This window comes from Vidua chalybeata, chromosome 2, assembly GCF_026979565.1.
Source record: "Vidua chalybeata isolate OUT-0048 chromosome 2, bVidCha1 merged haplotype, whole genome shotgun sequence".
Taxonomy (NCBI): Eukaryota; Metazoa; Chordata; class Aves; order Passeriformes; family Viduidae; genus Vidua; species Vidua chalybeata.
The window spans coordinates 90,835,038-90,862,824 of record NC_071531.1 but is presented as its reverse complement, the minus strand read 5'-3'; the positions used below and the strand labels follow the sequence as shown (position 1 = coordinate 90,862,824).

The following is a 27,787-nucleotide window of genomic DNA, read 5'->3' as shown; positions in this document are numbered from 1 at the left end:
GTTCCTAGCCCTATGTGCAAGCAGATTAACATGGTCCGTTTGTAAAGACACATTCATCTTATTCCTTTCACCATCATGGGACCCATGGGTACAGTTCTTAGGCATCCCCATGGGGGAGAAGAGTGGTTCAGCCCAACGACCAATCCCAGAAGTTACGACAGAGTCTTCCCTACCTTCTCATTCTTAACTCAGTGTTATATTATTTCTTTACGTCTAGGTGGACATTGAGTGACTTCAGTCATACATCATAGTCAGTGAGGGGTGGTCGTACCTTGGCAGGCAGGTATCTCAGGATAGTGTCTGAGATGATGGGAACATGTGTTAGTCCAAGGAGAGTGATTTCACCACGGTTGCTGATTCAACAGCAGCACATCTTCCTTTATCTCCCTTGGTTTTCAGCTGCTGTGTGGCTTATCAACAGGAAAGCACCACAGAATTCCCACCTCTGCAAGGGTTTCGACAGCCTGGCCGCGGGGTCTGCCCTTTGCCCCACCCTCCATTTAGTCCCTCTTAGGTTGTGCTGTGTGTGGGAGGTCGGGTGCGCCGACCGCCTTCCACCCGGGAGTAAGAACCGTGTTTTCCCTTCGAAGTTCCTTACAGTCACCTCTTTAACCCCCGCCATTCTCCCACGCCGCCCTCCAGCCATTCCCGCCCCTCAGCCATTCTGACCGCGCGCGGGCGCTGCGGGGCGCGCGGCGCTGGCCCCGCCCCGCTGCCGGCGCGGCCCCGCCCCGGAAGCGCAGCCGGAGCGGCCGCCGGCCCGGCTCTGTGGCGGCGCCGGGGGGAGGCGGCTGCGGCCGAGCGGGCACCGCCATGGAGCACATCCGCACCACCAAGGTACTCCTGGTGCTGCGGCACGGCAGAGGCGCGGCAGGGGAGCAGGGGTAACTGTGGGGCCGGGAGGGCCCGCCCAGCCCGGTGCGTCCGCCGCGGGCGAGGGCGTTGTTGTTTTCCCTCCCTGCTGCTGTTTTGTGGCCGGTGCTTCCCCGCGATGGGCTCTGGAGCGGCCCGTGCCGCTGGAAGGGGTGGAGGGCTATGGGCGTGCTGCTCCAGTGTGGCCCCGTGTCTGTAATAAGGGGAAGACGCTAAAAATCCTGGCGTAGGGGTTTTTGTGGTGGAGTGGGGAACAGGAAAAGCGAGCTGGGAGGGGATTGCAGTTGTTTTGTGCGCTCTGGTTATAGTTCCGTGCAGCTTTTTCTAGTTTTAGAGGCAAATCTGTTGTGAAAACAACCGATTTGTTTTCTCCTTTTTGAATATTCCAGCGTGTGTTGTTAAATACGCAGGCCGTCAGTGCCTGTTTAATGTGTTAAGCTATTAAATAATATGTCAGCCAAGCTGACATTGTGGACTTCTATGGCTTTTATTTCCCATTATTAGTGTGTTAGTCTTCTTTGTACAATGAAGATGCAAAAGGAAGGTTTCTCTTCTTGTGACTAATTTTTAAATGAGTTTTTAAGTCACGGCTTCTATAGAATTAAATTTCTAACAGTACTTTTCTCACCTTGCTCATCATCCCTGACTGCAAAGGTTGATGAAAAGACTCTCCCTGTCTGTTGGGTCCTGGGAATTGTGATTCATTCCTGAACCTGGTAGTCTGACTTTAAAGTAGCTTTATAGATATGTTTAGAAAAGGAGTATTCATAGTTCATGTCCCAGTACTAGATTCACAACCAATAATTACATAAAGGAAAGGGCTTTCAAATCGAGTAATAACTTACATAACTTTTATATAAATGTGTATAGCTGCTTTTATTTTCTATATACATGTGTATATGTGAAACAGAAAGGTCTCTGATGAAACTACCATAAGTGTCTCTTTATTAGTCTTGCATCACGCTGACAGATTGGAGATAAAGTTTCTTTATCAGCTGTTTATTTACAAACATGAAAGTCCTTGTTTAGAAACTTAATATTGTACTGTTACAGTCAGTAGCTGATTCCAAAATGAAAGCCAGACTAAAGCCAACGAGTCTTGATGATCAGAGGATCTGTTTTAAGTTTCAGACCTGAAATTGAGACGAGAAGGGCTGCAGGTTGCTGGCTTCTTTGCATCTGCAGGTGATTGTATTTCTGCATTGTGTTTTTGGGGCCCTACTGGGGAAAAAAATACTTCATGTAGCAATAGAACCGAAGAGAGAAATGAGCTCTGAACAGAATTTTTAACATAAAAGACTTACTACTTGTCATGTAGACTTACCACTTCCATGTCAAACCACGACACTACTTGGAGTGATTATTTTTATCGTTCATACCAAAAAAATTATACATTCTAAAAAAACAGTGTCATGGTAAGAAATAGTGCGATACTTCTTTTGTTACAGCTGTGTTGCTCGCTTAGCTTTTTGTAAGCTGTTGGTTTATGGAATATCCAGATTGATTAAAATGTGGATAGGCAAGCATATAGGAAGCAAGAATAGTAAAGTACAACCTGCACTGCGGGTCTTGAAGATTCACTTTGTGTGTGGGTTCAAGTTGGAGCTCATGCCAGCTGTTCTGAGACATCCCTGCTTTTTCTAATCTGATGGCATTCCTGTTTTTTAACTTTAGTTAAGTCATAGTGAAATACACTTGAAATAACAGTGCAGTCTTGCATAAATTAACTGCTGTGCAGGGCACCTTATCCCTAAGGAGAAGGTGATGGAATAGGTCTTGTACCTCCTCCAACTTCAGTTTGCTGGGAATGTTGAAATTAAAATTTCTTTAGAACTGTCCACACAGCTACCTGAAATTGAGTGTAGGTTTTTATGAAATTAAACTGTCCAACAGATTTTATGTTGAATAAGGAAGTGGGGCCAACTTAAAAATCACTTCTGAGAGTTTTATATTTAAGTAGCAACAAATGATCAAACTCAGTTTATCAAATGTGGTGGTGAAGTAAAGAATATGTGGTTGTACAGTTAATCTTGATAGTATCCTTAAGGATGTTTTAAAGCAAACTGTGGTAGAAAAGACTGAAAATTCTTCAGTCAAACCTGTTTGCATATTTGAAGTCAAATCTGTATTAGTGAAAATACTGATGGATATTTTTTCTCCTGGAGATGGGAAGTTTTGCTTAGTTTGACTGCTAAATCAAATCAACCAGCAAAAGAAAAAAGTGTATCATAAGCTGAGTACCCATTTAAGCTGGTTTGAGTCAAGTTTAAATGAATGTGTCATCTATGGAGGCTGAATCTAACTCAGTTGTCTTTAAGAAAAGTTTATTTATGACTTTGCTTTCAGAATTCTTGTAGACTTTACCTAGGTAAGTGGAAGTTGGAGCACTAATACCTGTGCTCATCCAATGTAGAAATACAGCTTTGAGGAAAGCTGCCTTATTACATGGAGGAGAAGGAAACCTCGCATGCCAGGATTTTGTGGGTTGTGTTACTGGAGCAAAGCTGGGGCAGTTTCTGTGCACTTCTCACTTTGCTGGGGAGGTGCAGTGCCAGGTACTGGAGCAATTATTGCTGCAGATCTGCCCAGTACGGATTCTGTTTTGGCTGTAGTGTATTCGCTTATGCTACTCTATACCTGAGGACTTGGTGGTTTCAGCATGATATATTTTGATGTACTGATGCTTCTAGTTTCCAATTTTTTTTGCTTTCTAAACTGAAATCTGGAATATTATCATAGTGCTGACTTCTAGTATGTATTTCCTTCATTATGTTTTATATTCATTAAGTTGTTTTTTTAACTTTCAAAAGCAAAATTAGACATTTCTAGACTATAAGAAATACCTGATTTTTTTTTTTCTGTTTTTGTATGTGCTTTTTGTAGGTAAATACATCTCTACATAGGAATTAAAAATGGCTTAATATCAGCACAGTAACGGTGGGCTCTCCTTGTCGCCTCCTCTGGGTGCTGGTCTTGCTGGTGTGGAAGTTTTTGGAGTTCTGCCATGCATTTAATGGTAGCACAGAGCTTTAACTTGGCATTAATGAGGCAATGCTGCCAAGAAATAGAGGAATGTGTGGAGATAAGCCATTTGCTACACTCCTTTCCTGTTCTTTTATGCAAAGAATCCTGTAATGCTTGTTTCAAATAGAGCACTCTGTGGAGCCTAGAGTTTGGAGGAGCAGATAAAATACAGGCTATCTAGAAATAGTTTTTCTTTTGAAATATTTTCCATAAGATTGATGTAGCAGTGTTGATAGAATACCAGAAGGACTTGTTGGCCCTTGCGAGCCTCAAGCATGAATTATCTTCTTTAAATGCCAGCACAGTCCTTGAATTTCTAGGAGGTTTTTGTAATTATTAGTATAATGCTTACATTTCATTAAGAATGTATTTTGACTATGAGCCAAGGTTATAATAATATTGATTTTTGAAGTTGGGGAATTTATAAAAGACAGTACATAGCTAAAATGGAAGTCAGGAGAGCATAATCTTTATGTCTTTGAGTGTGCAGACAGCTAATAAAGCGTGTTGCTGAGATCAGCTGTTAATTCAGTGCTGGCATCTCAATACCCGGAAATTGTTAATGTGTGTTTGCTATGTTTTGGGGAAGCAGCCTAAAAGCTTAGTAATCAATAATTCTTACTTTTTAAAAAAATGAAACAAAAAAAAAAGCTCAGTGCTTTTGTATTGAAACAGGATATTTGAACTAGTTGGTCTCAAAGCTTGTGACCACTCTAGTTTGGCCTGAATAGCCTTGTGTGTGTGCTGTGTTATGTTTCCTACCATTTTCAAAATTATTGCACCAACTGACAGAGCCTTTGCTCAGTTAGAATTTAAATTTCTGCAGAAATTCAAACTTAAGTTTTATTCCCCCCCTCCCCTTTTTTGTTACAGGTAGAGCAGGTGAAATTACTGGATAGGTTCAGCACGAGCAATAAGTCACTGACGGGAACTCTGTACCTTACAGCAACTCATCTGTTATTCATAGATTCAAGCCAGAGAGAGACGTGGGTAAGGATAATGAATGCTTGTGGCTCATAGGCATGAGTTCTCCAGATGCATTTCTTCTTCCTGATCTAAGGTTGAATTTGTTTACAAAAATGTTCTTAGCTGTTCTTTCTACTCTCCTCCTTCATGGTATCATAATAAGTTAATAATTCACAGGTTATGCTCTTGCGTGACACTGCTGCAGTTGAAATCAGGTCATGTTGAATATTATGACTTTTCCTCAAGCTGCTATAATTTCTTCTGTAGCTTTCACTTGTATTTCTGAATGCATGTGTGGTGGTTTTCTTTAAATAACTGACTTACACCATAATTCTGAGGCAGGAGTGGGAGACTGATACATAGGTTAAGCATCAGTTTTAAAATTTCAGAATTAACTTACCTTGTAATTAGATTCTGTCTAGGTTAAATGAGATAGCAAAAATTCTAAGATCTCAGGTTTGGGGAATATTGAAGATAGTATGCACTTTTTTAGAGCAGTAAGCAGCTGTTTCTTCACAAGTATTCATCTCTGGAATAAAAGGTTTCAGATGGGGCTGCAGCTTCTTGTTGATCAGTACCAGTGTTGTGCAGTCAAAGCTGGCTGGTACAGTACTTCCCATTAGTTTTTATGCTTAGTGCCCTGATGGCACACATATGGACATCAAGCTGTGGCTCCCACTGGAGTCCAGCCACCTCACCTGAGCTAGTGCCTTAAGTCTTCCATCCTCCAGGATGTAATATCTTCCTGGCTATTGTTAATTTTTTTTCCTGTAGGTGTATTTTCTTGATTACCCTTAATCCTGTATCCTGGTTATCTAAGTGCCTCATTGTTCTTTCAAGAAAATTCATTTTTCTATTATTTGTTCTTGGATACAACATACAACTTTGTACAAACCAAACTGATATCCTTTCATACAAAATGGGTTTTTGGGGACAGCATGAGTCAGAAGCACTACTTGCTTGCATCTCCCTATGCACTACATTAAAAGGTTTCCTTTTGGGGAAATTGAACCTATACTCCAAGTACTGCATTTCTGATGATAATGCAAGTACCAGGTGTAATTATCATAATGTCTCCAAGATAGTAAACATGCATTGTAAAAGCATGTTTGGCAGCATAGTTTTCAGATGCCTGTCAAATTTTGATCAGTGTTTAAGAGGATTGGATTGCTTCAGTGAGGTAATTGAAATTCTGTCAAGAACATCTTGTTCAGTTGAGGTAATGTTATCTGTGCTTTTCTTCCCAGAGTTAAACAGCTGATACTTTCTATGTATTTACATAAATCTTGTGTAGATTTGCCACACAGTAAATCTGTGGAGGGCTTTTGTATGTCCATTGCTGTGACAGTGCTGCCAAAGTGGTCATAAACATATAGCTGAAAAACTGTCATGTTTATCTAATACAGTAGGTAACATAGGAGATATTTTTCTTATCTCTGTTTCATCTGTACCTGTTAAATACTGGAATTTTGAAATCCTCAGGATCTCCGGTATCTTTCATACATTGAATTATTTTCCTTTACTTCCTTTATTTTGTCTGAAAATTCTGAAGTATATTTCTGTAGATCCTTAAAAAATATAGATATCCTGTCTGGACACTGTCTAATGAGATATAAGCCTATCAGTTAACAAAGCTAAAAGAAAACTGAACGACTACAGTGGAGTTTTATATCTCAGTTTTGCGCTTAGAAAGACACTTCAAAATGACAGAAGAGGTTAATGAAGGTTTTATACATTTTAGTATCCTAATCAAAATGCCATTCTTGGATTTCTGCTTCTAAATGTATTTCTTTTTATAACTGGCTGACAAAATTAGTCAAAATCCATATTCAGCATTGCTTAGTGTGTTGTCTTGCATCTGCTGATCTAAGTAGTATGCTGTTCTTATTTTTCCTCAGCAAGCTTACTCTGTTTTTGTATGTCACAGATACTACATCATCACATTGCTGCAGTAGAAAAACTTCCTTTGACTACTTCTGGCTGCCCCCTTGTCATCCAGTGCAAGAACTTCAGGATAGTTCACTTTGTTGTACCCAGAGAGAGAGATTGTCATGACATTTATAATTCTTTGCTTCAGCTCTCAAGAACAGGTAATTCTTGTAGCTGGAAAAGACTTCACAGTATATGCATGGATACAAGTTGGGGTGTATGTGTGTAAACCATGTATTTTCTATTTATTTTTTTAAAGATCTCTTACATAACCTCTCACATAGGTTTGGTATATAAATGGCTTTTTTGATTAAATATTAATCAGTATAAAAATTCAGAAGCTGTTTTGTCTGGCTTTTGTATGTCACTGGTATTCCTTAACAGAATGAGAGATCCCTATATGTTTTTTTGCATTTCTAGTGTTGTTCCTGAAATTCTGAATATAAATGTGTATAGTCTCTCTTAATTGTGTGTTCCATAGATTAAAAACCCACTAAGCAAATCAGTTGTTAGTAATTTCATGCAGTTTCAAAAATAAAGCTGAAATTTTGATGCTAGGATAACGTTACCAGTTCAGCTTTACAAGAGACATCTGTCAGTATGGTCTTTTGCATTTTCTGCTTTGTGCTTAGAACAGTGCAAAATGTCATCTGTCATAAGTAAATAACATACTAGGAAAAACAAAGTTTTTGAAAGAATTTCTTTTTTAAGGGAAACTTTAAAACCTCCTTTTTTTAAGGTCAGTAGATGTAAATTTTAGTTCTTGCCTCCCAAAACAGTTTGTTCTTTCAGATCCTGTGAAGTCTTCTAATAATTCTTTTGCCTTTTGCCTTAAGTTTGTCAGTCTTCATTTTGTGACCATTATGGCTTTAGAAATATCTCTTCTGAAATAGGTCAAGCACACTCAGGAAAACTTTCATCACCTACTTCTGACTAAGTATCTGTAAATGTCAGTTAACTGTAGGATAGTTGCAGAATAGGTATTTCAAGCATGTCAAGTATCTATTATTTACTCTTGCTTCTGTGAATCTTGAAGCCCAAGACTTTCTCTCCACATATTCTCTCTACATATTCTTTACCTTTTAGCAAAATACGAAGAACTGTATGCCTTTTCTTATAATCCAAAACAAAATGAATCTGAGCAAGTCAAAGGCTGGCAGCTTATTGATCTAGCAGAAGAATATAAAAGAATGGGAGTGCCAAATGATTACTGGCAGTTGTCTGATGCAAATCGTGATTACAAGGTAAGTGTTGTAATGGAAACACATTTTGCTCTGCATCTGTTTCTGATGAGGCCTATAGAAAACAACTTATTGCTGTGGAATCAGTTGGCTTGCAATATAAGCAAAAACTTGCAGGTAGAGTTAACTCCTTAATCAGTGAGCAATCTCACAGCTTCCTAATTGAGGTTTTTCCAAGGCATCATTGAGAGAGCGTGTGTGCATGGATGCGTGGGTTCTTTGGGATTGTTTTGAGAGATGCTCACCTGTTTGAAGCCCAGCCCCAGTGATTCTGGCGCTCTACAGCTTTGTTATGTCTTTCTTACCTGAGCAGGATTCTACTTTAGCATTTTGCAGTGCTGGTTGTGGTGGTGTGGCTGATTCTGAGATTAGGTTTCATCTCACTTTGTAGTCTGCAAGTATTAAAAATGGGGAAATAATTTCAGTATTTTATTTGAAACACATTCTTAGCATTCTACTGCAGAGTTTCATTCTTGAGAGTGAATGCTGGTATGGTGATGCTTGGCTGTGTAACTTGGATACCAGTTTGTACTACTTTAATCCATGGCTCGTCTCCTTTCCTTTGAGTTGTTTTTATTTGTATAAAGAAACACAGTAGTGTTTATCTTTTGTGTCTTAATTCACCTTACATCTTTCAAATTGAATACAATAAAACTAGGTTTGGCTTTGTGTCTTGCCTATAAAATCCTTTCTGTGTGTCTGTGTCTTTCAGATTTGTGAAACGTATCCTAGAGAACTTTATGTTCCCAGAACTGCAAGCAAGCCTATAATTGTTGGTAGCTCCAAGTTCAGAAGCAAAGGAAGATTCCCAGTGTTGTCATATTATCATAAAAATAAAGAGGTATAGTGTGGCTTTCTTTTATTGTAAATGTGCTGAAAAGTATTTCTCAACACTTGGCAGTAGTTCAAGGGTTGGTGAGGAGGTTCAAGTACAGTGACTTCTATGGCAAGGATGTGACTCAGGATAACCCTGAATACAGCTGACACAGTGGTGCCTAACAGGATGCAGAGTAAGCCTAGCCAGTTTAAAAGAAAACCTTAAGTAATCAGTTGATAATCAGTTGAATGTACTGAAGTTTTCAAAAACTAACGTTAAGGTAACTGAGGATAGCTTTCTCTTAAGGGATCTGTCTCCCTTGATGTGTCAGGAATAAAATCTGTTAGGTCAAAATGGTAGGGGAAAAAACCCAAACAGATGAGCTAACAAAATAATAGAATTGGTTCTTCAAGGAGTTATTTACAAGCTAAAAAAATTCTACAGGGTAGGAAATAAGATTTTGCAGAGGGTGGTGTAAAGCAGCATGTACCTGTCTCAGCAGTGGAAGGAGTACTGTCACCTTGCTGTGACAAAGAATTTTTCTGATGGATGTGAAGTTACTAAATGGATTTGAACATAATTACATCATTATTTGAATAATTGAAGATGTACCTGATACCTTCTGAAATACAACATATCATTGAAAATTACATTAGATGATAACAAATTGCACTTGCAGTAATAAAATCATGACTGCATTAGTAAAACCACGCATAATTAATTCCATATTAAGGGAGTCGCTTGCTTTCCTAAAATATCATTTTCCCAGCTTGTACTGTTGTGAGTTTTTATGTCAATTATGTAAACTGATACCTTGCCCATGAAGATGAACCTGAAAAACAGTTTTGATGAATCCTTAGATTTAAGTTGTAGATACTGTGTTTCAGCGTTTCCAAGGGATGTGCTTAAAAAGTTGGAACACCTGAACTTTATTCAGTTTGCTGGTGCTGTCTGCTAAATGAAACAATTTGTTTCAGTGTCTTTTGAGATTTTGCAAAGCACTTCAAGTACAGGTATTAAAGTGATGCTGATTTGTTCTTTGTTGTTTCTGGCAGGCTGCAATTTGCAGATGCAGTCAACCTCTCTCAGGTTTCAGTGCCAGGTGCCTGGAAGATGAGCACATGTTGCAAGCCATCAGTAAAGCAAATCCTTCAAATCGCTACATGTATGTCATGGACACCAGGCCCAAGGTACGTACTTCTGGTGCTGCAGACAAGCCTCTCCTCCTGAATATTAGAGTGCAGGGGTACAATATAATTCTGAAAAATTTGGAGCCAAGTAGGAGTCCACCACGAGCAAAAATGTTGTAAAGATAAGGTTAGGCCTCTCTGTTCAGGTGCTTTAATTACTTGCTTTCTTAAAGAAGTTGAACCTGTCCCAGTACTCAGCTAGTATTCTCTGAATATACTGCTACACTTTGAGAGGGGCATTTAAAAATATACTTAAATCATAGTTTAGAAGTGAACAGTTGAGTGGGATCCAGATAATTTTAACTGTTTGAAATTAAATTCGTGAAATGGTGAGCTGTGATGTGGTTTCTTTTGGAATGGGGGAGAGTACTATGTTCTGTGTAAGTGATCTGTACAAACTGTCTCAGAAATGAAGAAGTAGAGGAAATTCTGTTTTGGCATTTTGAGGTCATCATAGAATGGCTTGAGTTAGAAGAAGTCTTAAACATCATCTCCAGCCTCTGAAGAGATTCTTCAGAGCTCAATCCAATCTGGCTTCGAACACTTCGAGGATCCACAACTTCCCTAGGCAGTGTTTTCTAGTGCCTCACCATCATACTTCATCACTTTCTAATTAAACTGAATTATGTTATTTTATTAAGTTAAAGTATGTTACTACCTGTATTATAATGTGTGGCTAATTTTCACTCTTTAGATCCATTTTCATTTCAGTTAGTATTAATTTCACTCAAATGTCTGAACACAGGAGCTGAAAATGTTTGTGTCTTACTCTTTCCTTTGTAGGTGGGATGTTTGTAGTGTCTTTACTCAGAAATGTTTGGACACAAATAAAGGCTTATTACTTAGGAATCTGGAGAAGGGAACGGGAATTACTAAATGCATTATTCAGACATGTCAGGTCTAAATATAGACTATTTTTTTATATGTATATACTGTCCTTTTTTTATACTTCAGTGTTTTTAAGCTGATTTGCCACAAGCTATATTAGAATCTGTTTATACTATGTGTTCTTTTGGGTTTCTTCCCAATGTATTCAATTGAAATTGCTTGACTTTTGTTTCTTAATTTGATTTTTTTTATTCCAATAATGTTTTTCAGTATTTTTATTTTCCTCTTTTTAGCTTAATGCAATGGCTAACAGAGCTGCTGGGAAGGGCTATGAGAACGAAGACAACTACTCAAACATTAGGTTCCAGTTTGTTGGCATTGAAAATATTCATGTAATGAGATCTAGCCTGCAAAAACTCCTGGAAGGTATGTTTTAACTGTACTAAAATAGTGTATGTGACAACAGGTAAGTGTTTTTCTGAAGTCTTTAATAATAGGTTACACAAACGGCATTGACATTTCTATGGTTATTCCAGCTCTGTGTTTAGTACCAGTTTGATGTGCTCTGTGGTAATGAATTACCTTAAACCTTGACCTTCAAACTGTAAACCCAACTGAATGGAGTTACTTTGAAGAAAATTGAATGGCACATTTGTCTTCAGTGAGCTTTGTTAGTGTGTCAGAAAGACTGCCTTGTTTTCCAAGTGTGTGCCTGTTGATATATTTTCATTTACAGAATATCAGTTCTCCAAGGGGCACTTTGTTCCATGGAATTCACAGTGAGCATATGGTCTGTACAAAATTTCAGCTCTTTAACTTGGTGAGCCACTTGTGTGCTTGTAGATATTTGTAGAGAAGGGGGCAGGGGGAAACGTGAGCCACTTCACCATACCACTGCCTGCCTCCTGGTGGTGAAAATGGAGAGGCAGAACTGTGTTCATAATTCTGTTAATATTTTTTTTAGGTAGACAGCTGAGAGAAAATTTAAGACATTTTGTGGATTCTGAGATTAGAATACAGTGGCAGAAGTGAGGCTTCCACACCTGACACACAATACATGTGTAAGTGCTTGGCTTCCAGAATTATGCAAGTATTTCCAGAGACAGAGAAGGTTTACACTTGTATGGAAGCCTGTTTTGGTGAAGACATGATGTTACATTGATCAAGAAATCTTACAGACTAGTGATGTAATCTTTATTTTCATTGGTCCTGGATGTTCTGCTAACCTATTCTTCAGGCACTGTGCACAGAATCCTGCTGAGCTTTGATAATATGGATCTTTCTGGTTATTCCTGCCTGTGTTTTTCCTAAAGGAAAGATGAGAAGCATGATCCTGAGCTTGAGCTTTTAGATTTGTCATAATCCCCCTTTCTCTTACTAATACGTTCAATTCTAGGAAACTAGCTAATAAAACTTAATTGTTGTTTTAATTTTTTAAGTGGCTTGCTCCTATGTAATAATGTCTGATGCAGAAGTGTGTGCATCACACAGTTAAACTTCACAGACTTCATATTCCTTCCATTTGAATTGGCATCCCACCAGCAATACTTACTAAATATGTGTCTGTATCTTTAAGGGTACGGAATATGTTTTAGTTTTTCCTTGTGTGGAGAATCGGTGTGTTTAAACACTGTTGAACAAAATAATGAGTAATCTCTATTTGTTTTTTTGGTAAATGAATACAGTGGTTTTACCTCTTTTCAGTCTGTATGATTCACTAGAGTTTTGCTGAATGCCACTTTAGAAGCATCTTCAGGGGTAGAAAGGACCCTTAAAATTTAGGGATGTCTGCAATAATTTACTCTTCAGCCCCTTGTAGAAATGTGCCATCAGTGGAATGATCAGGAAGAAAATGCCATGAAAATGGTTCACAACTTAAAATGAGGAAAATGCCATTTAGCTTCTGTGTACTCACTTCTCCTGAATGTGCTGGACTGAATGTTCTCAAATCAGAGCGTGATACCAATGACGCTGTTTGTTCAAGCACCACTGTAACTGAGACTGCCCTCAGTTGTTTGGGCTTTTTATAACAAACAACTGTTATTCATTGTTTGTTGTGTGTCCTGCTCCTTGGCTCTGTGTCTGTCTGCCTGATTTCCTTCAGAAACTAAAGATTCCACTGTCAAGCTGAATGTGAGACAAAATCCTTCCCAACATCCTTTTGTGATGGCACATGGAGCATGCTAGGGGGATTTACAGTGTAGTCTTCATTTTGGATTCAGCTGTTAATTAAATATCTTGCATGCAGTGATTCAAAACTTTTCTAAAATAGTTTTCTTCAGTGTGAACATGATGACTCTTATGGATGAGCAGACTACACCACTCATGGGAGAAACTTCACATAGACTAAATTTGTAGCTGTGACACTAAATACAAAGTTCATGTTTTATATATTTAAATTACAATGTTATATAACAGAAAGGATTGATAAGCAAAAGGGTTTTGGGTATGTCAAGAGGGAGTTTCTGCAGAAAATGTTTGGGGAAAAGGCTCAGCAGATGTTGCAATCTGTTGTGTATATTTTGATGGTGGAAGTGTGTTAACTGAGGGAGTTTTGTGAGTTATATAGAGTTTTCTGTATAGGGCAAGGGATTATCTAGGTTTTTTTATTTGTTAAAAAAAAACCTGCCTGCAACCTGCTATGCTTCACTCTGCAAGTCTAGCCACCTCCTGAACTGCTGTCTGAGGCTTTTCTAGTAGTGTGAATAACGACAATCCAGCAAGGGAACATTGAGGTTTTGGGGCTCATGTGCACATAGGGCTTGTGTTTTTTATGGTAGGATCCATATAAGCAGAACTATCTTGGATCCTATTTATTGTGAAGTAGCTGAATTATCTGACTGGTACTATAAATGGTACCATAAATCATGTTTTACCTTTTAAAAGACCATAAGGAACTGGAAAATAACTTTTTTTTCAGCATATAAGACTTAGACCAGTACCATTGCATTTGATTTAATCACCAGCTAGTATAAAAATGCCTGTGTTAATTCACAGAAATGGAAAGTAACTCCTGGGGCTCAACATATGTGTTCCTATCTATTATGAGCCTTCATTTATAAAAATCTAGAAATCTAGCTAGAAAGGGGAATTACTAGTTGTGAAATATTTCTGACAAGTTGAAAATTCTGATCAAAAGCAGATTTTGACAGCAGTATCTGGGTGAAAACAAACTGAGGGCTGGAAGCCTGTTTATTTTCTAGCTGAAAAGCTTGTGCTGTAAATCATAAGTTAGAGAATGTGTAGGTGTGCTGCCATGAAGAATACGTCTAGCCATGGCTTTGTCTGTCCAGTCCCTTCTCTGCAGATGTTTGAATTTCCTGATACTTGACTATTTTCAATTTCTTTCCTTTACCACAGAGTGGTGGACCTGTTTGTGTACTGTTGTGACTGATCAAGTGTATGGAACCACTGGTATAGAGAATGACTTGATCCTTTCAGCTTGCTCACATTCTCATCTATTTCCTCCATGTGCCAGATCTTTTGGAAGCAGAACTCTTGCCTAATGATGCCTTTAAAAGACAGGGGAAAGCTAGCTTGCTTTTACTTCTTTTACTGATATTTACAGACTAACCTTTAAAAGTAGGTCTTCTGTCCTGGGGTTTCTTGATGTTCTGTTACCTCATTGGGCTGTGGTTTGCTAGGTAGTTTTGTAGATGATGATCTGTGGGGTGCTTTAGAAAAGCACTTTAGAAAAGGTGCTGCAATACTTACTTGGAAGCCTGTCATTCTTCTAGTATTGATCAGCACCTGGCACTATGAATCTTCCTGAGCAGTGGGGAGTGTACCAGCACTTGTTTGACTGAAAGCTGAGAAACATCTAGTGCAGGTACAGGAAAGCTCTTGGAGGCAGTGATTTGAGTTTATAGCCCTCACTACAGCAGGGGACTTGATTGAATATGAAGCTGCATCACAGAATGTTTTGGTAAATTTTGTTCTCTGCTTTTGCTGCTGACTCACTTCCTTCCATGGCCAGAGATAAAGATGATTTTGCAACTGTTGTATTCGTACTGCTGATTTTCATCTACAGAACCTTTGCATTTTTATCTGGGGCCCAATGCTTTATAATCATTAAATCATTTAGGTTGAAAAAGACTTTTAAGATCATCAAGTCTAGCTGTTAACTGTAGTGGAAAGTAGGCTTCCACTGTGGAAGAGGCAGGTATTTTTATAGCTAGCAGCCTTGGGTGTCTTCTCTTAGAATTACACATAGCTGAAGTTATGTTAGCCAGCACTTTTTTTTTAATTCCAGAAGTTTGTCATGTTTGAATAGTAACTGTGTGAGTTACTATTCAAAATTGTACAAGAAACAGGTTATCTGTTTTACATGTGAATTGGTTCTGTGTGAGAACCTTTCATTCTACATCTGCATCTCTTGCTGCTACACTGCAAAGCATCTTTCCTTTAATTTGAGTTCTTCCTTGCTCCCTGAATTGACATTATTGTTAGAGGATCCAGGTATATTAGTGAGGAATGGTAGAGATGAATCTGAAATGTAGTGTGTCAAGTGTGAAGGTAGACAAAATCTCAGTGGATTTAATTCAGCCCTGTGTTCTTGTACTGCACTTACTTTATTCTCCTGTGCAGGGTGGAGGTGACGAAACTCTGGCAGAGTGACTACTCTTGAACTGTGTATATTGTCTGGTTGCAGCTACTTTCCTAGTACTAATTAAGTATTTCCAATGAGGCTTTGACATTTGCTTTGCTTTCCATGGTGACAAGAGTAAGGCTTCCTGGTGGGGATAACCTGTGTATTTACTTGGAATGTTATTTTGTCAAAAAACCACAAAGATCTTACTCTTGCAGCTCATGGTTATATAGTTCTACAGAGCTGAATTCTGACTGGAGAACATTTTGTAGTACCCCTCCCTTAACCATTTGATTAGAAAGCTTTCTGGAAACCACCATTCAGCTTAGAACATAGGGGATACAACATGAAATGATTCTTCTTTCTGCATGGCAGGGTGTAGGTAGCTACAACTGCTTATGGCTTTTTAACTCTTGGTTTCTTTCAGTCAGTGGCACAAGGGGTTTGTCTGTCAATGACTTTTTGTCTGGTCTGGAGAATTCTGGATGGCTGCGTCACATCAAAGCTGTGTTGGATGCTGCTGTCTTCCTAGCCAAGGTAACTTGCATACTGCTTCTTTATTTGGTGGGAAGTTGACTTCCTCCAGAAAAATGATGCTTAATATTATTCAATGTGTAAAAATGTGCAGTTGACTTTTTTGGAGATAGGTGTTTAGTATATATATCAGTGCACTTAATATGATGGTTAAAGTATTATGTGTTTCTTTATGATTGGAGATGTTAAACATTCCAGCCAATGTTCTGGGATTTTATGAATGCTGTTTGCTCATCTTGTTGGGAGACAAGGGGATTCTTATGCTTTCTGGTTCTCTAGGTATTTTTGAAAAGTGTAACCAGTTTGCTGGTGGATGGAACAAACTATTATTTAGTGTACTCTGAAAAATTGAACTGGGGCAGTAATTGTAGAGCAGCCAAGGTGGTTATTCTGACCTCATTTGGCAAGGAAATAGGATTCTGTGAATAATTCAGAGGAACAATTGCCTTTGCCAAGCACTTATGAAGCCAAGGGCTTGATCTGGTGGTAGTGGGTAAAGAAAAAACCTGGATCTTTGTTTTTGCTACGTGAAATAACAAGGAGTTACCTCTGTTAAAAGCGGGCGATTGTCCTAATGATGACCCTCAAAAATGCCTGAGCCAACAGGAGCTGAAGCTAATGAGCATTTCCTAGGCCTTTACTTTTATGTAGCGTAATGATGAACGAGTGGTATCTTTAATGATGAGTTCATGTAGTTTGTTTTTTTTTTAAATCTATACTCAGTAATGTGTAATCTAATTATTGTTAGGTTTTCTTGTAAATTTAGTTTCATAAGGGAGAGAGAGAGAACTGGGAACCCCTGTAGAGGTAAGTTCATGCAAATGTGGTAGTGGAATTTCTTTTCAAGGAGTTTTCTATACTTCTAAGGAGACAAGTTCCTACTTTCTGATCCTATTGAATCTTTTCCTCATAGTAAACATTTTTCTAGCTTTGTTAAATAAGATGGCATATGGTATGAGTTGAAAATAAAAATAGATTTTTTAGTTTATTTACTTCTTTATTTATTTAGTTAATTAGTTAGTTTTTTACTTCTGTCTAGAAAAGAAAATTGATTAAGAAACAACTCTGTTTTGCAGGCAATAGCAGTTGAGAGTGCAAGTGTATTGGTGCACTGTTCAGATGGCTGGGATAGGACTTCCCAAGTTTGTTCCCTTGGAGCTCTCTTGCTAGATTCCTATTACAGAACAATCAAAGGATTCATGGTAAGCAGACCATTGCAATGTTGAGTTGTTCCTTGGTAAAGAAAGGATGTAAAATGTTTGAGTGTGAAAGGGAGCAAGCATACTGTTTTGGTTTTTTTTAGTTAAAAGTGTAAAATGAGATTTGCAGTATATTGATAAATATTTCATACAGAAATATTTGCTACTTGAAGAAAATATTTAAAATCAAAAAAACTGAAATACAAATAGTAGATTGCTTTAGTCATCCTGCAGAAATGTTGCAATGGTTGCCTTTTGCATCCCAGCAAGTCCCTTATCTATGACATAGAAGGATTCCAAAGTGCTTATGTGAGGTAGCACACATCCTAAATTACAGCAGCTCTGTGCTACTGTAAAACAACATTTTTAAAATCTAAAAATTACAATTTCCCCAGTGATAGAGACTTAAAGATGTCTAAGCAATCTTTTGTTTTTTCATCTTTTTATATAGAGAGAAGAATTTCGGTACAATTATTCCAAATTTTAGACTAGGAACATCAACAGTGTTCTGCAATGATAAGGCAAGGTGTTATGGGATAACATCTCAAGGATAGTACATAAAACTAATTCAGTGTATTGTTTAGAACAAACTGCCACAAGTATTACAAGCACTGAAAGTGTAGTTGAGGAAGAATTAGAATAGGATTAATTTGTTGTGAATAGTGAGAATCTTTAGGGAAGTAATTTAATCTTTTTGGGTTTTGATTAATCCTTCCTTTCAGTTGAATTTCTGTCAATTTCAGTTGAAGGTGCTGTGTTCTTTTTGGTGCTTGATAGTGTGACTGAAGTGATAAAACAAGATAGTGTTGATATGAACAAATTTACTGTTATGAATGTTAGGAAGAATATATTATTTGGTTTTATGTACATTATGACAGCTGGCATGCAGTACTAACATTTTTCTTATTCTTTGCCATAGAAAGTTAATAATCTACTAGTGAACATGCAACATTTTTCTTAAAATTGTTACCTGATTAGCAAGTTGCTTAACTTTTTTTACTAGTTTTTACAAATGTATTTAGAGAATCTTGTGAAAAGCTTCCAAGAAAATAGAGAAGCTACAAAGTGATAAATAGTTGTTTCTACTGTAACTTAGTCTACTCAGATTTACAGTATAATATATTGATAACCTGTGGGGTTAATACTGTAGGTGTAAGATTGAGTAATATTTTACATGAGATTTTGGTTTTTTTACCCTCTAGGTCTTGATAGAGAAAGACTGGATCTCCTTTGGGCACAAATTCTCTGACAGGTAGTTCACTCCTCTGATATAGTAAAGTGTATACAGCAAACTGAGCTAAGTATTCTTAAACAAAAGACAGCTTGTATATGTTGCATTTCTAGCCACACTGCACCAGTTCAGCAATGAGTAAGCTGTTTTCAGTAGACAAGGCACTTCTGCTGTCTACAGTGTATTGCAGTTTATACCTATTGGATAATTGATTTATATTGCAGACATAAATGTTAGTGCTACTGGTGCCTTGCTCGCAGAAGCTGATGACTGCAGCAAAGTCTGCACCAAAATGTATAGACAATGCAAAACCAATGTAAAGCTACATCCCAGCTATTTAGGCAATATGAAACACATAGTTTTGCTGTCTTTAAAGATAAGTTTGCATTTATGTTTACTTTGATGATGAAGTCACACCTACCTTTAGAAGTCCTGTATGTTAAGAGTTCTGTTTTTTCCCTTGATCTACCTGTCATCAGCTATGACAATAGCCTTGCTGCTATTTACTGCTTATTAATTTGCTTGTAGCTGGTATACTCCATATGTTGACTGTGGCAGTATTAGACACAAAGGAACTTAACTGTCTTATGTTGCTATTTTGTACTTAATATAGATGTGTGATTACTTAAAAGTCAGAAAAACAGGTCAAATATAGACTTATTTCTATTCAAAAATTGCCCCAGTTCTTGAAGTTAGGCACTCAATTTCCAAATCAAAGGTAGCGTCAAATCAAGGTGCTGTCATTTAAAAACAATAGCAGCTAAGACTTTCTTGATTTCTAAAACCAGTTTCAGTCTGTTTGTGGAATCTTTTTCAGATGTTGTCAGTTGGATGGTGATCCAAAAGAGATCTCGCCAGTGTTCACCCAGTTTTTAGAAAGTGTGTGGAATCTGACTGAGCAGTTTCCACAAGCCTTTGAGTACAATGAAGCTTTCCTCCTTCAAATCCATGAACACGTCCATTCATGCCAGTTTGGTAACTTCCTTGGAAACTGTCAAAAAGAACGAGAAGAGTTAAAGTAAGCAGGCACATTGTAATGTGTCTTTTGTTTATTCTGGCAGACTAAGAACTTCCATGAATCTTCTTCATTTTAGTCTCTGAGTAGAGGAAGGATTGGTAGTACTGAAACCTATGTTGAACTGCATCAGGGAACAAGGCTGAAGACAGCCTTTCTAATTCTGGTAGAAAATCACATCTTCTTTTTCATAGGGAAAGTTGAGGTTTTCCTGCTCGTCTGTGGTTTTTTTTTTTGGTTTTTTTTTTCCCTCTAAAAGTAGGTAAGCTTAAGTTAGGAGGTATCATGTAATTCTTCTCCCAGTCTCTTTTTAGGATACCTTAAAATTTTTACCTGTTCAAGACTACTCATTTAGAAGTATTAGTAAGATATCTTCAATGCATTTAGCTGGAAAATACCTGTGAAGTTTTTATCAGTTCCTCTTCCATTGTATTTTAAAAGTATTTGTTTCAAGTAGGCAAAACTTGCACACCATAAGCAGTTATCTTTTGCTTGTTTGCTTGCAGTCAAGTGTATTGACCTCTAACTCCTTTTGCTTTAAGACTAAAAGAGAAGACCTATTCCTTGTGGCCATTCCTTTTGGCTGAACAGAAGAAATATCAGAATCCTCTGTATAATCCGGATTTTTCTCCAGAACTAACGCTTTTGGAGCCTAACACAGTATCATTCAATTTTAAGTAAGTTTAAATAAGATATATTATCTTTTCTTCAGCTCTGTCATTGTCTTGCATACTTAAAGCTATCTGTTTTGTGCAGGTTTTGGAGAAATATGTATCATCAGTTTGATCGAAGTATGCATCCCAGGCAGTCTGTGTTCAACTTTATCATGAATACAAGTGAGCAAAATAAACAACTGGAGGAAGACATTAAAGAACTGGAAGCTGTAAGTATTACAAAATGAGTGTGTGCCCTTGTGACCTGTTCTTCAGATTATAGTTGTTACAGTGCAGCTGGTTTTCACCTGAATGTCACTGCTGTATGGCCTGTCACTTACTCTGTGTAATAGTGACTTGGACATTCACTGCTTTCTTCTATGATGAGTGCTCTAAGGCACTCTTTATTCTGCTTTATTAATGAGCTCTGTTATGTAGAAGTGCTGCTATCAAAGCCTTACTGAAGGCAAGTTTCACAGAAACTTAGCCTATATTAAACTGTCTTGGATAACAAGGTATCCATGTAGCTACAGCTGTGCTGCTAAAGTAAGGAGACTGAAAATGTTTTATTTCTATTATAGCTACTAAAATGGAAAGAGTAAGTATTGTCCTTCTTTTAACTTCATATGCAGGTGCATGCTGTTGTAAGCCATCATAATTATGGGTCATGTACACTGTAATGTTTTTATGAAGACAGGGCTTAATCCAGAGATCAGATGTCTATCATTGACTTCTAGGTGCTGCAGTAAACAGCCAGGAAAGGCTGATTGGTACTTCTGTTACAGTCAGTTAAGGTGCTGAAACTTCAGAATAATGGCTTTTAAGGAATGCAGAAGTCTTCTGATTATCAGTTTTAATACGTGTGTGTGGACAGAAATGTTAACACAACTCCTGTATATTATGTTGGGGGGGGGAAGGGGGGGGAAGTACAGCTTTTCTAGGAGGAAAGATTTTATTAAACTGATCCTACTGTAAAGTAATGGAATGCAGGTCACTTAATCTAATACTGTTTCGAATATTCATTTTATATTTAAAAAATATTGTACAATTGAAGCAGCAAGGTGAAGAATACTCAAAAAGCAATCTAAAGAATAAGCAAGAGGGAAAGTAAAGTCTCAGCTTTGAATTTTCTAGAACCTCATTCCAAGATGTTAACTTCACCTGAGCCTACGTTTGTCACTTGAGAGATCATGAGATGTAGTTGTTTGAAATACTGATGTCGACTTTGCTACTGCTGTTTCCATCTATATAAAGTTGATGCCAAGAACTGGATTTAGTCTCAGTTCTAATAAAATACAGACACATCAACAAACAAATCTGTTCAGTTAACTAGTGCAACCTCACAGTTACTGGGTGAGTGAGTTTGAATTAAAAATAAAACAAGCAAACAACCCAAACCATGTAACTGAAGAATCCCTTAATCCTAATCTTTCCTATTTTCTTGCTCAAGCTGGCAGGATACATCCTTTTCTCCTTTCCTGTGTTTTAGTTGACATATTTTAGAGTATTCATGCATTTGAACAAACTGTATTGGCATGTTTTAGATCTAAAGGAAGAGTCTTTTAGAAGGCTTTTAGGAAATATAGAAGGGCTTTAGATATCAAGCTGCTTTGTCACTAAGAGACTCTTGGTCTTTAAGAAATTGCAGGATCCCTGCTTGCTGCAATACCAAGGTCTGTCTTCCTCTGCTTCTACTCCAGAAAGTATTTCCATCTTGATAGCAACCAAACAAGGGACAAGCCTGGAATAACCTGTCCTTCTCTAGGGATATTAATAGGCGTTCTTTGTCTTCTGCCCTTCTGCAAATTTTAAGCCAGCAGTGCTTGTAGCATCAGCTGTAAACTGTGGGGAAGAAATTAATAAGGAATGGCCTAATGTTTGTACTGTTACATACCTAAGCTAAGGTGTGTAACAGAGTTCTGCAGACATTGAGTTGGCCCAGCAAAAGAAAGGTACATTTCCTTTAAAATCACAGTATCATCAGTAAAGGGTCATGCCTGCTGTTAGTAACTGTTCATTGTATTTCAGAAATTAAAGCAGAGAAACGGGCGGTCAGATGCCGTCCTTGTGAAGGAACAGGAGCAGACGGCTCATCCTGCCCCCGTGGCACTGAAATCCCCTCCGTGCTTCCAGAAGGAGCAGCCGCCGATGCCAGTGAACGACGCCGTGCGAACCATAGAGGGCAGCAACACAGCAGACAATCGCTACAGCGAACTCGTGTCCGAGTTCTCCAAAGCTGAGCCTGCCGTTGTCAGCTTGGAGTACGGAGTGGCCAGGATGACCTGCTAATTGACATCTGGCACTGTGTTCTTCTAGACTGATTAAATGGAGAGATGGGTCATTTTCAGGATGGGTCTGTGCTGCATGACCAAAGCACGATTTGTATATCAGCAAGTTTTGTTAATGTAGACTAGAACAGCATGCTAGTTGTCAAGTGTTTGCTGTTCTTTTAAGGGGGGGAAAAAAGATGTAGTTGTCTTTTTGAAAGAAATAGGGGCATTTGGTAAGTAGTGGCTGAAAATCAAGGAATGTTATGTCTTTGGACTTAGGTCAGTTTGCACTAAATTGATTTAAATAGTAATATTACTTTGTTCAGTATAGGAAACCACAGGTGGTCTTTCACAAATTGATTTTATTTGGACAAGAAAACTTGAACTTTCTATTTTAGGAATTGAGGCTACATGTATATATCTCATATGAATACGTATTCCCTCGCTTAGTGTCACCCAGTACTAACTTTCAGTGTATTAAGTGCCATGGAAAAGTATGACATATTTCAAATCATAAATAGTTGGCCTTAAAACTGACAGATCAATGATTTTGTCCTTTACTACTGCAGTCTACCTGGCTCTGTTTACATTGTATTTGCTCAAATTTTTATACCCTTAAAACAGGACTGAATATAAAGAATGAAGCATGCCTAAGCTGGCACAGCCTTTCAGCAAATAGCTATATGAATGTTAACTTATCACTTGAGACTGTTTTTCTTTCCTTTTGCTCTGTTGTTTAAAATATAATAGATTGACCTGATTTTCCTCTCTGGCAGCTCAGTATATTGAACATCATTAAAGCTGCAGGTTATCTGACCTTAAGTGTTTTGATTTGTGCCAAGTTATTTAGGTGTTACATGCCACATAAGAAACCAAAACTATCCAATAACTGAATAATCAAGTTCATTCAGATTGTTTACTGTGTTGTTCAAGGTGCAAGAATGCAAGCAAAACTTCTGGAAAAAGTTGTTCCCAAGTTAAAAAAAAAGTCACGTGTCTGAAGCTAATGAGAAACTGAGTGCTTCCTAAGTGTTTTATTAGAAGAAAACTTTGGTTATTCGTGAAAACCCTTCTCATCTTGTAAAAACTTGTCCATCCTGTGCATATTTAAAGTCATTTTGGTATCTGGAGATTTCTATGTATTTGGAGACAGGACAAAAACTTCTTCTAGCAGGATGCAGTAGAGACCATGGAACATAAGAAAAAAAAAAGGAGAAATTTACAGTTTGTATGCTTAACTATGTAACTGTTATCTTCTGGTAAGGGAGAAGGTTTTTTGAAATTTGTCGCATGATAGATTTTCTGAGCAGGCAATAGAATTAGGAAGAAAAATGTTGGTGCCTGGTTCTTAGAGGTATGAATTATAACTTTGGGTATTAAGATCCCTAATTATGTTAGATTAATGCTACTGACCTTTTATGTCTTGATTTAAATAATTTTTGGTTTCAAATGAAAATAATTTCATTCTCATCCTAATCCCTGAAGTGTGTTTTGTCACAATTACTGGTGTGCACAATTTGACATAATTTGGCAGCATTTCCCTCTGCACCATATTGGATCTAGGACTCTTAGCAAGGCCAGTATAGGTCAAGATCAAGGTGCACTTGTGGAGCTGTCTGGGAGAAACCATCTGTGACTCTTATATTTGGCTATTAATTCACCCATTTCACTAATTTGATTTTTGAAACATAAGCATTTTTATTTTCAAAGATATAAGCATAGTGTCACATTTAAAATATATTATCCAATTACTTAAACACATCTAGAATGTCTCCACTACAGGTTTTGATACTTTCATGTTTGCACAAGTGGTGCCTTACAGGGTTGCAGGAAGAGAGATTTTTGTGCCTTGTTATTTATTGTCTTCCCTTCTCCCTCACTTTCTGTATTAAATTTGTTCTGTGGTTTTCCTTTGTAAAAACACCTTGTATATTAAGCTTGTATTATATCACAGTAGTGAAACAAAACTTATTGGTGACAATATAGGTGTTACCAATTTGTACTTGTTTTAATATTTAGCTGCTCTGGTGTGCCATGTACACTTTTCCTATTTATTGTTTAGAGTTTATAGACTCAAAAGATTATATTAAGCTTTTTTGCGAATATTGTATGTTGTTTTTACTTTAACAGCCATCTGAATGCCCCTGTATATAAGGGTTTTGGCAAAAAGATCTGTTCCCTTTCAGTACTGTTACTTGGAGTTTATTTCAGTCTTCAGGTCCTTTTTATTGGCAGAATTCACTTCTTAGGGAAAGGAACTGGAATGTGTTTTTATTTTAAATCACGGTAAGCATGTTAAGTCACCTCTAAAATGCCATAAAACTACTCAGGCGCTGAGCTTGTTTCTTGATCAAAAAATACAATACTTCCTGATCTGAAGTAAATATTTTACTTCAGTTAATATGTAAATAGAGTTTCATCTGGCTGTTTTGTAGAGCAGCCACTTTGTAAAGTTCAGGTAGCCCTGCCAGCTCAACCCCCAGGGTTACCACCACTGAGGAAAGTTCCTGCAGAGAGGCATCTGTCTTTCCTCATTTGCTGTTAGGCCTAAGCCAAAACTACCTAAAGTACATGGGACCTGTGGTGCAGTGAATAGATGGTAGTCAAGTGAGCTCCAACAGAAAGCTTGGCAGGATGGCAAGACTCAGCAGTGGGGCTATTCTGTGTCCTTCAAGAAGGATTTAAAAAAAAATCAAGCAAGTTGACTATAAAATTGTGACAGAAGCCTAGGAACAGAAAGAATTTTAATTGTAATTTCAGTGGATGAGCTTCATCATGACTGTGCTAGTCCAAGAGCAGTTACATACTGAAAGGCACCTCATACAGATCAAAATAATGTGCAGAACTCTCTCTTTCAGGCTGAGACATTAGTTTGTGGTCGGTATGCTCACCAGTTGATCGGGAATATAATGTCCCAGACAGAAAGTTGGTACATTTGATTCTGCTCCATAGGTTGCAAGACTTTGGCACCTGTGAGTTCTGTGCTTTGTCTTAAGGAAGTCTCCTTAGGTGAAGTTTTTGGGTTTCTACTTTCTGTGCTGCGCTTGATCTTTTTTCTTTTAATGAACCAAGCTGATAGTCTCACCTGAGAAAACTGATTTCACTTTTGTACTCTAGGCAATTTAAAATATTTATTTCATTAATACCAAAAGAGTTGGGCTTAGTTTTTGGGAGGCTTGTTAGTGTCATAAGGTATTCTTCAGTACAATTTTAAGTATCCAACTATTCTATTTTGTAGAGCGACTGCCAGATCAACAGACTAAGAAATTAATTAGGCAACACTGAACTGAGCCTGTGCATTTTCTACACATGTCCAATTACTATTGACCTAAATCTAGGGCAGAAGCCTGAAGTCTGGAGAGTCCTTTTAGAGAACTGGAACAGCAGTCCTTCCACAAAACTCTACATCCCTGTGTGGAACAAATGCCCTGATAGAATGGTTTTGCAGAGGGAAAGCTAGCACAAATCAAACTGTGACAGTTTTATGTGTCTCCTCCTCAGGGTAAGCACAGTGGAGAATGCCTTGCTGGAAAAGCTGATGTGTTCTTCCTCTCTAGTTGCTGTTTTCCTGAGGCCTTTTGATAAAGTAACATATCAGCAAATCTCTGAGAACTTGCTCCTCAGATTCTGGTAAACTGAGCATAAAACTGGCTGCACGGTTGGGCTGAAGTGGGGCTGGGGTAGCTTGCTTTAACTACTGTCCTCTTAAGGAAGTGATATAAATAATATAAGGAAACTCAGTGTTAAAATAGCACAGTGTACATGCTGTCAACATCTGTTCTTTAGAGCGCTGCACTGTTCTGGAGCAAGTGTGACTGGCGTAAGGGCCTCTCGTAAGCATGATTGCTTTCTAGTTAGTTTAAAGATAATCTGATTTCAAGCTAGATCATCCCCCCAGTGGTATTTATAGATCTTTAGGTCAGAACCTAAAGGTTGCTCTTAAAACTCCTGTTTATTTGCTAATAGTTTTAAACCTGTGGCTGATCATAGGCTAAGTGTACTGGTTGTGAAATGTATATTAACTTTAGGATTAAATTCTTTAGATTGAAGTCTGCTTGGACTTGCTTTCACCATTTATGCCACACTTTCCTCCTAGTGTTGCTTATTGTGGTGCTTGACGTCCTTCAGATGCAATGGGCTTCTTAATGCTCCGGATGTTCCAATAACCTGAGAGACTGGCTTTCTTCCACTGCTCTGAAGGCTCACAGCAGCCTTAGTGAATGAACTCATGCTTGATGCAGCTAGCTTGACCTGCCTCCGTGTTAAATAACACTGAAAATCAGCACAGCATCATCCTTCAGTGGTGCAGCTTCTGTACGCACAACAGGCTTAAGGAAAGGGATGTAGCTGGGGACCTGTGTCACAGCATGTAGCAAGGAACAGGACACTGCAGGGGTATGACTCATAAAGTAGAAGCAGTAAAGCTGTTTTGATGTCCAGCAGCAACTCAGGGACTTGAGGTGGAAGGTTAGAGGCATACTGTTTCTGAGATCAGTTTCCAGGTCCCAGAGAATTTAGTGACCTGGTCTGTTAAACATTTATTGCTGAGTAGTTCTGTACTGGCATAGAGGAGCAGAAAGTACATATGGATCTGTGTTTCTTAATCTACTGGCTTCACGTAATAAATGTCCTGATGGTGTCGTTGAAATGGGAGTACAATATCTTGTTTATTCTTGTTTGTATTTTAACTCTTGAGGTCAGTTGCGTACTGTTTATAACTAAGTGGGATTATAGTGTTGGCACACACTGTTTTCCGTGTTAATGACAAGCACCTACACATCTTGTGCTTTGTATCTCTGCATATATTTCTGCTGAGTGCTTTTCTTGCAAGTAGGCAGCCTTGGTGAAGTCGCATGATGCTGCTCCACCAAGCATTCCTCATTACCTAGCACTACAGATTGCTTTCCTTGCTCTGTCTTACTATTGCTCTTCAGCCTTACAGTTTATCTTTACATCTGCCTGTTGACAATGTCCCTTGACAAGCATCTTTCCATCAAAGAAAATGGATTCAATTATTTCTGTCTCTCAGGGATTTTTACCCCTGAGCTAGTGAACTTGAAAAATAGTGCTTACTCTCCCGTCTGGGGCTTCTGAGTGCCTGTTGACTTCCACAATTGGTTTGGTTACGCATTTTAAATTCAGACATGGCTATTTTAAATAAAAAAATTAAAAACTTAGTCAAATAATAGCTGTGGCAAAGGGAAAGAGAATTTTTCATTGTAAAATATCTGGAAAGACTGGCTTTTTCACTAACATTTATTGCTCTATGTAATGCTGTCTGTAAAAGTCGTTTATCTGTGTGCTGGGATCATGCTTGATGTATATTCCTGAAGAAACTTTAGCAAATGGAATTTTGTAACAAGTATTTTATTTGTGTTTTCAAAATCCATAAGGCTTAAAATAAAGTGATCTTAATATTGCCAATCTAA

The 27,787-nt window shown here is 38.0% G+C and overlaps 1 protein-coding gene across 5 annotated transcripts; it reads left to right on the top strand.

The window, feature by feature from the left end:
• Positions 1–751: 751 nt before the first annotated feature.
• On the top strand, positions 752–27,787 carry MTMR6 (myotubularin related protein 6). Of its 5 annotated transcripts, none has more exons than XM_053935444.1 (14): positions 752–837; positions 4,771–4,887; positions 6,791–6,953; positions 7,879–8,036; positions 8,746–8,874; positions 9,906–10,040; positions 11,162–11,294; positions 15,884–15,993; positions 17,067–17,192; positions 18,392–18,441; positions 19,238–19,438; positions 19,978–20,112; positions 20,192–20,318; positions 22,117–27,787. In XM_053935444.1, the coding sequence occupies exons 1-14, from the start codon at positions 814–816 to the stop codon at positions 22,375–22,377; spliced, it is 1,869 nt and encodes a 622-aa protein (XP_053791419.1). In that variant the 5' UTR covers positions 752–813; the 3' UTR covers positions 22,378–27,787. The 5 variants fall into 5 exon arrangements, with proteins under 5 accessions (XP_053791419.1, XP_053791422.1, XP_053791421.1 ...); XM_053935447.1 differs by lacking the exon at positions 22,117–27,787 and adding an exon at positions 21,223–21,349; XM_053935446.1 differs by lacking the exon at positions 22,117–27,787 and adding an exon at positions 21,143–21,214.

Excerpts from the sequence above, each read along its gene's own strand:
- MTMR6 (XM_053935444.1), top strand. The coding sequence starts at position 814 with ATGGAGCACATCCGCACCACCAAG. Across the intron at positions 838-4,770 it reads AGCACATCCGCACCACCAAG|GTAGAGCAGGTGAAATTACT; the intron begins GTACTCCTGGTG and ends TTTTTGTTACAG. Across the intron at positions 10,041-11,161 it reads TCATGGACACCAGGCCCAAG|CTTAATGCAATGGCTAACAG; the intron begins GTACGTACTTCT and ends TCCTCTTTTTAG.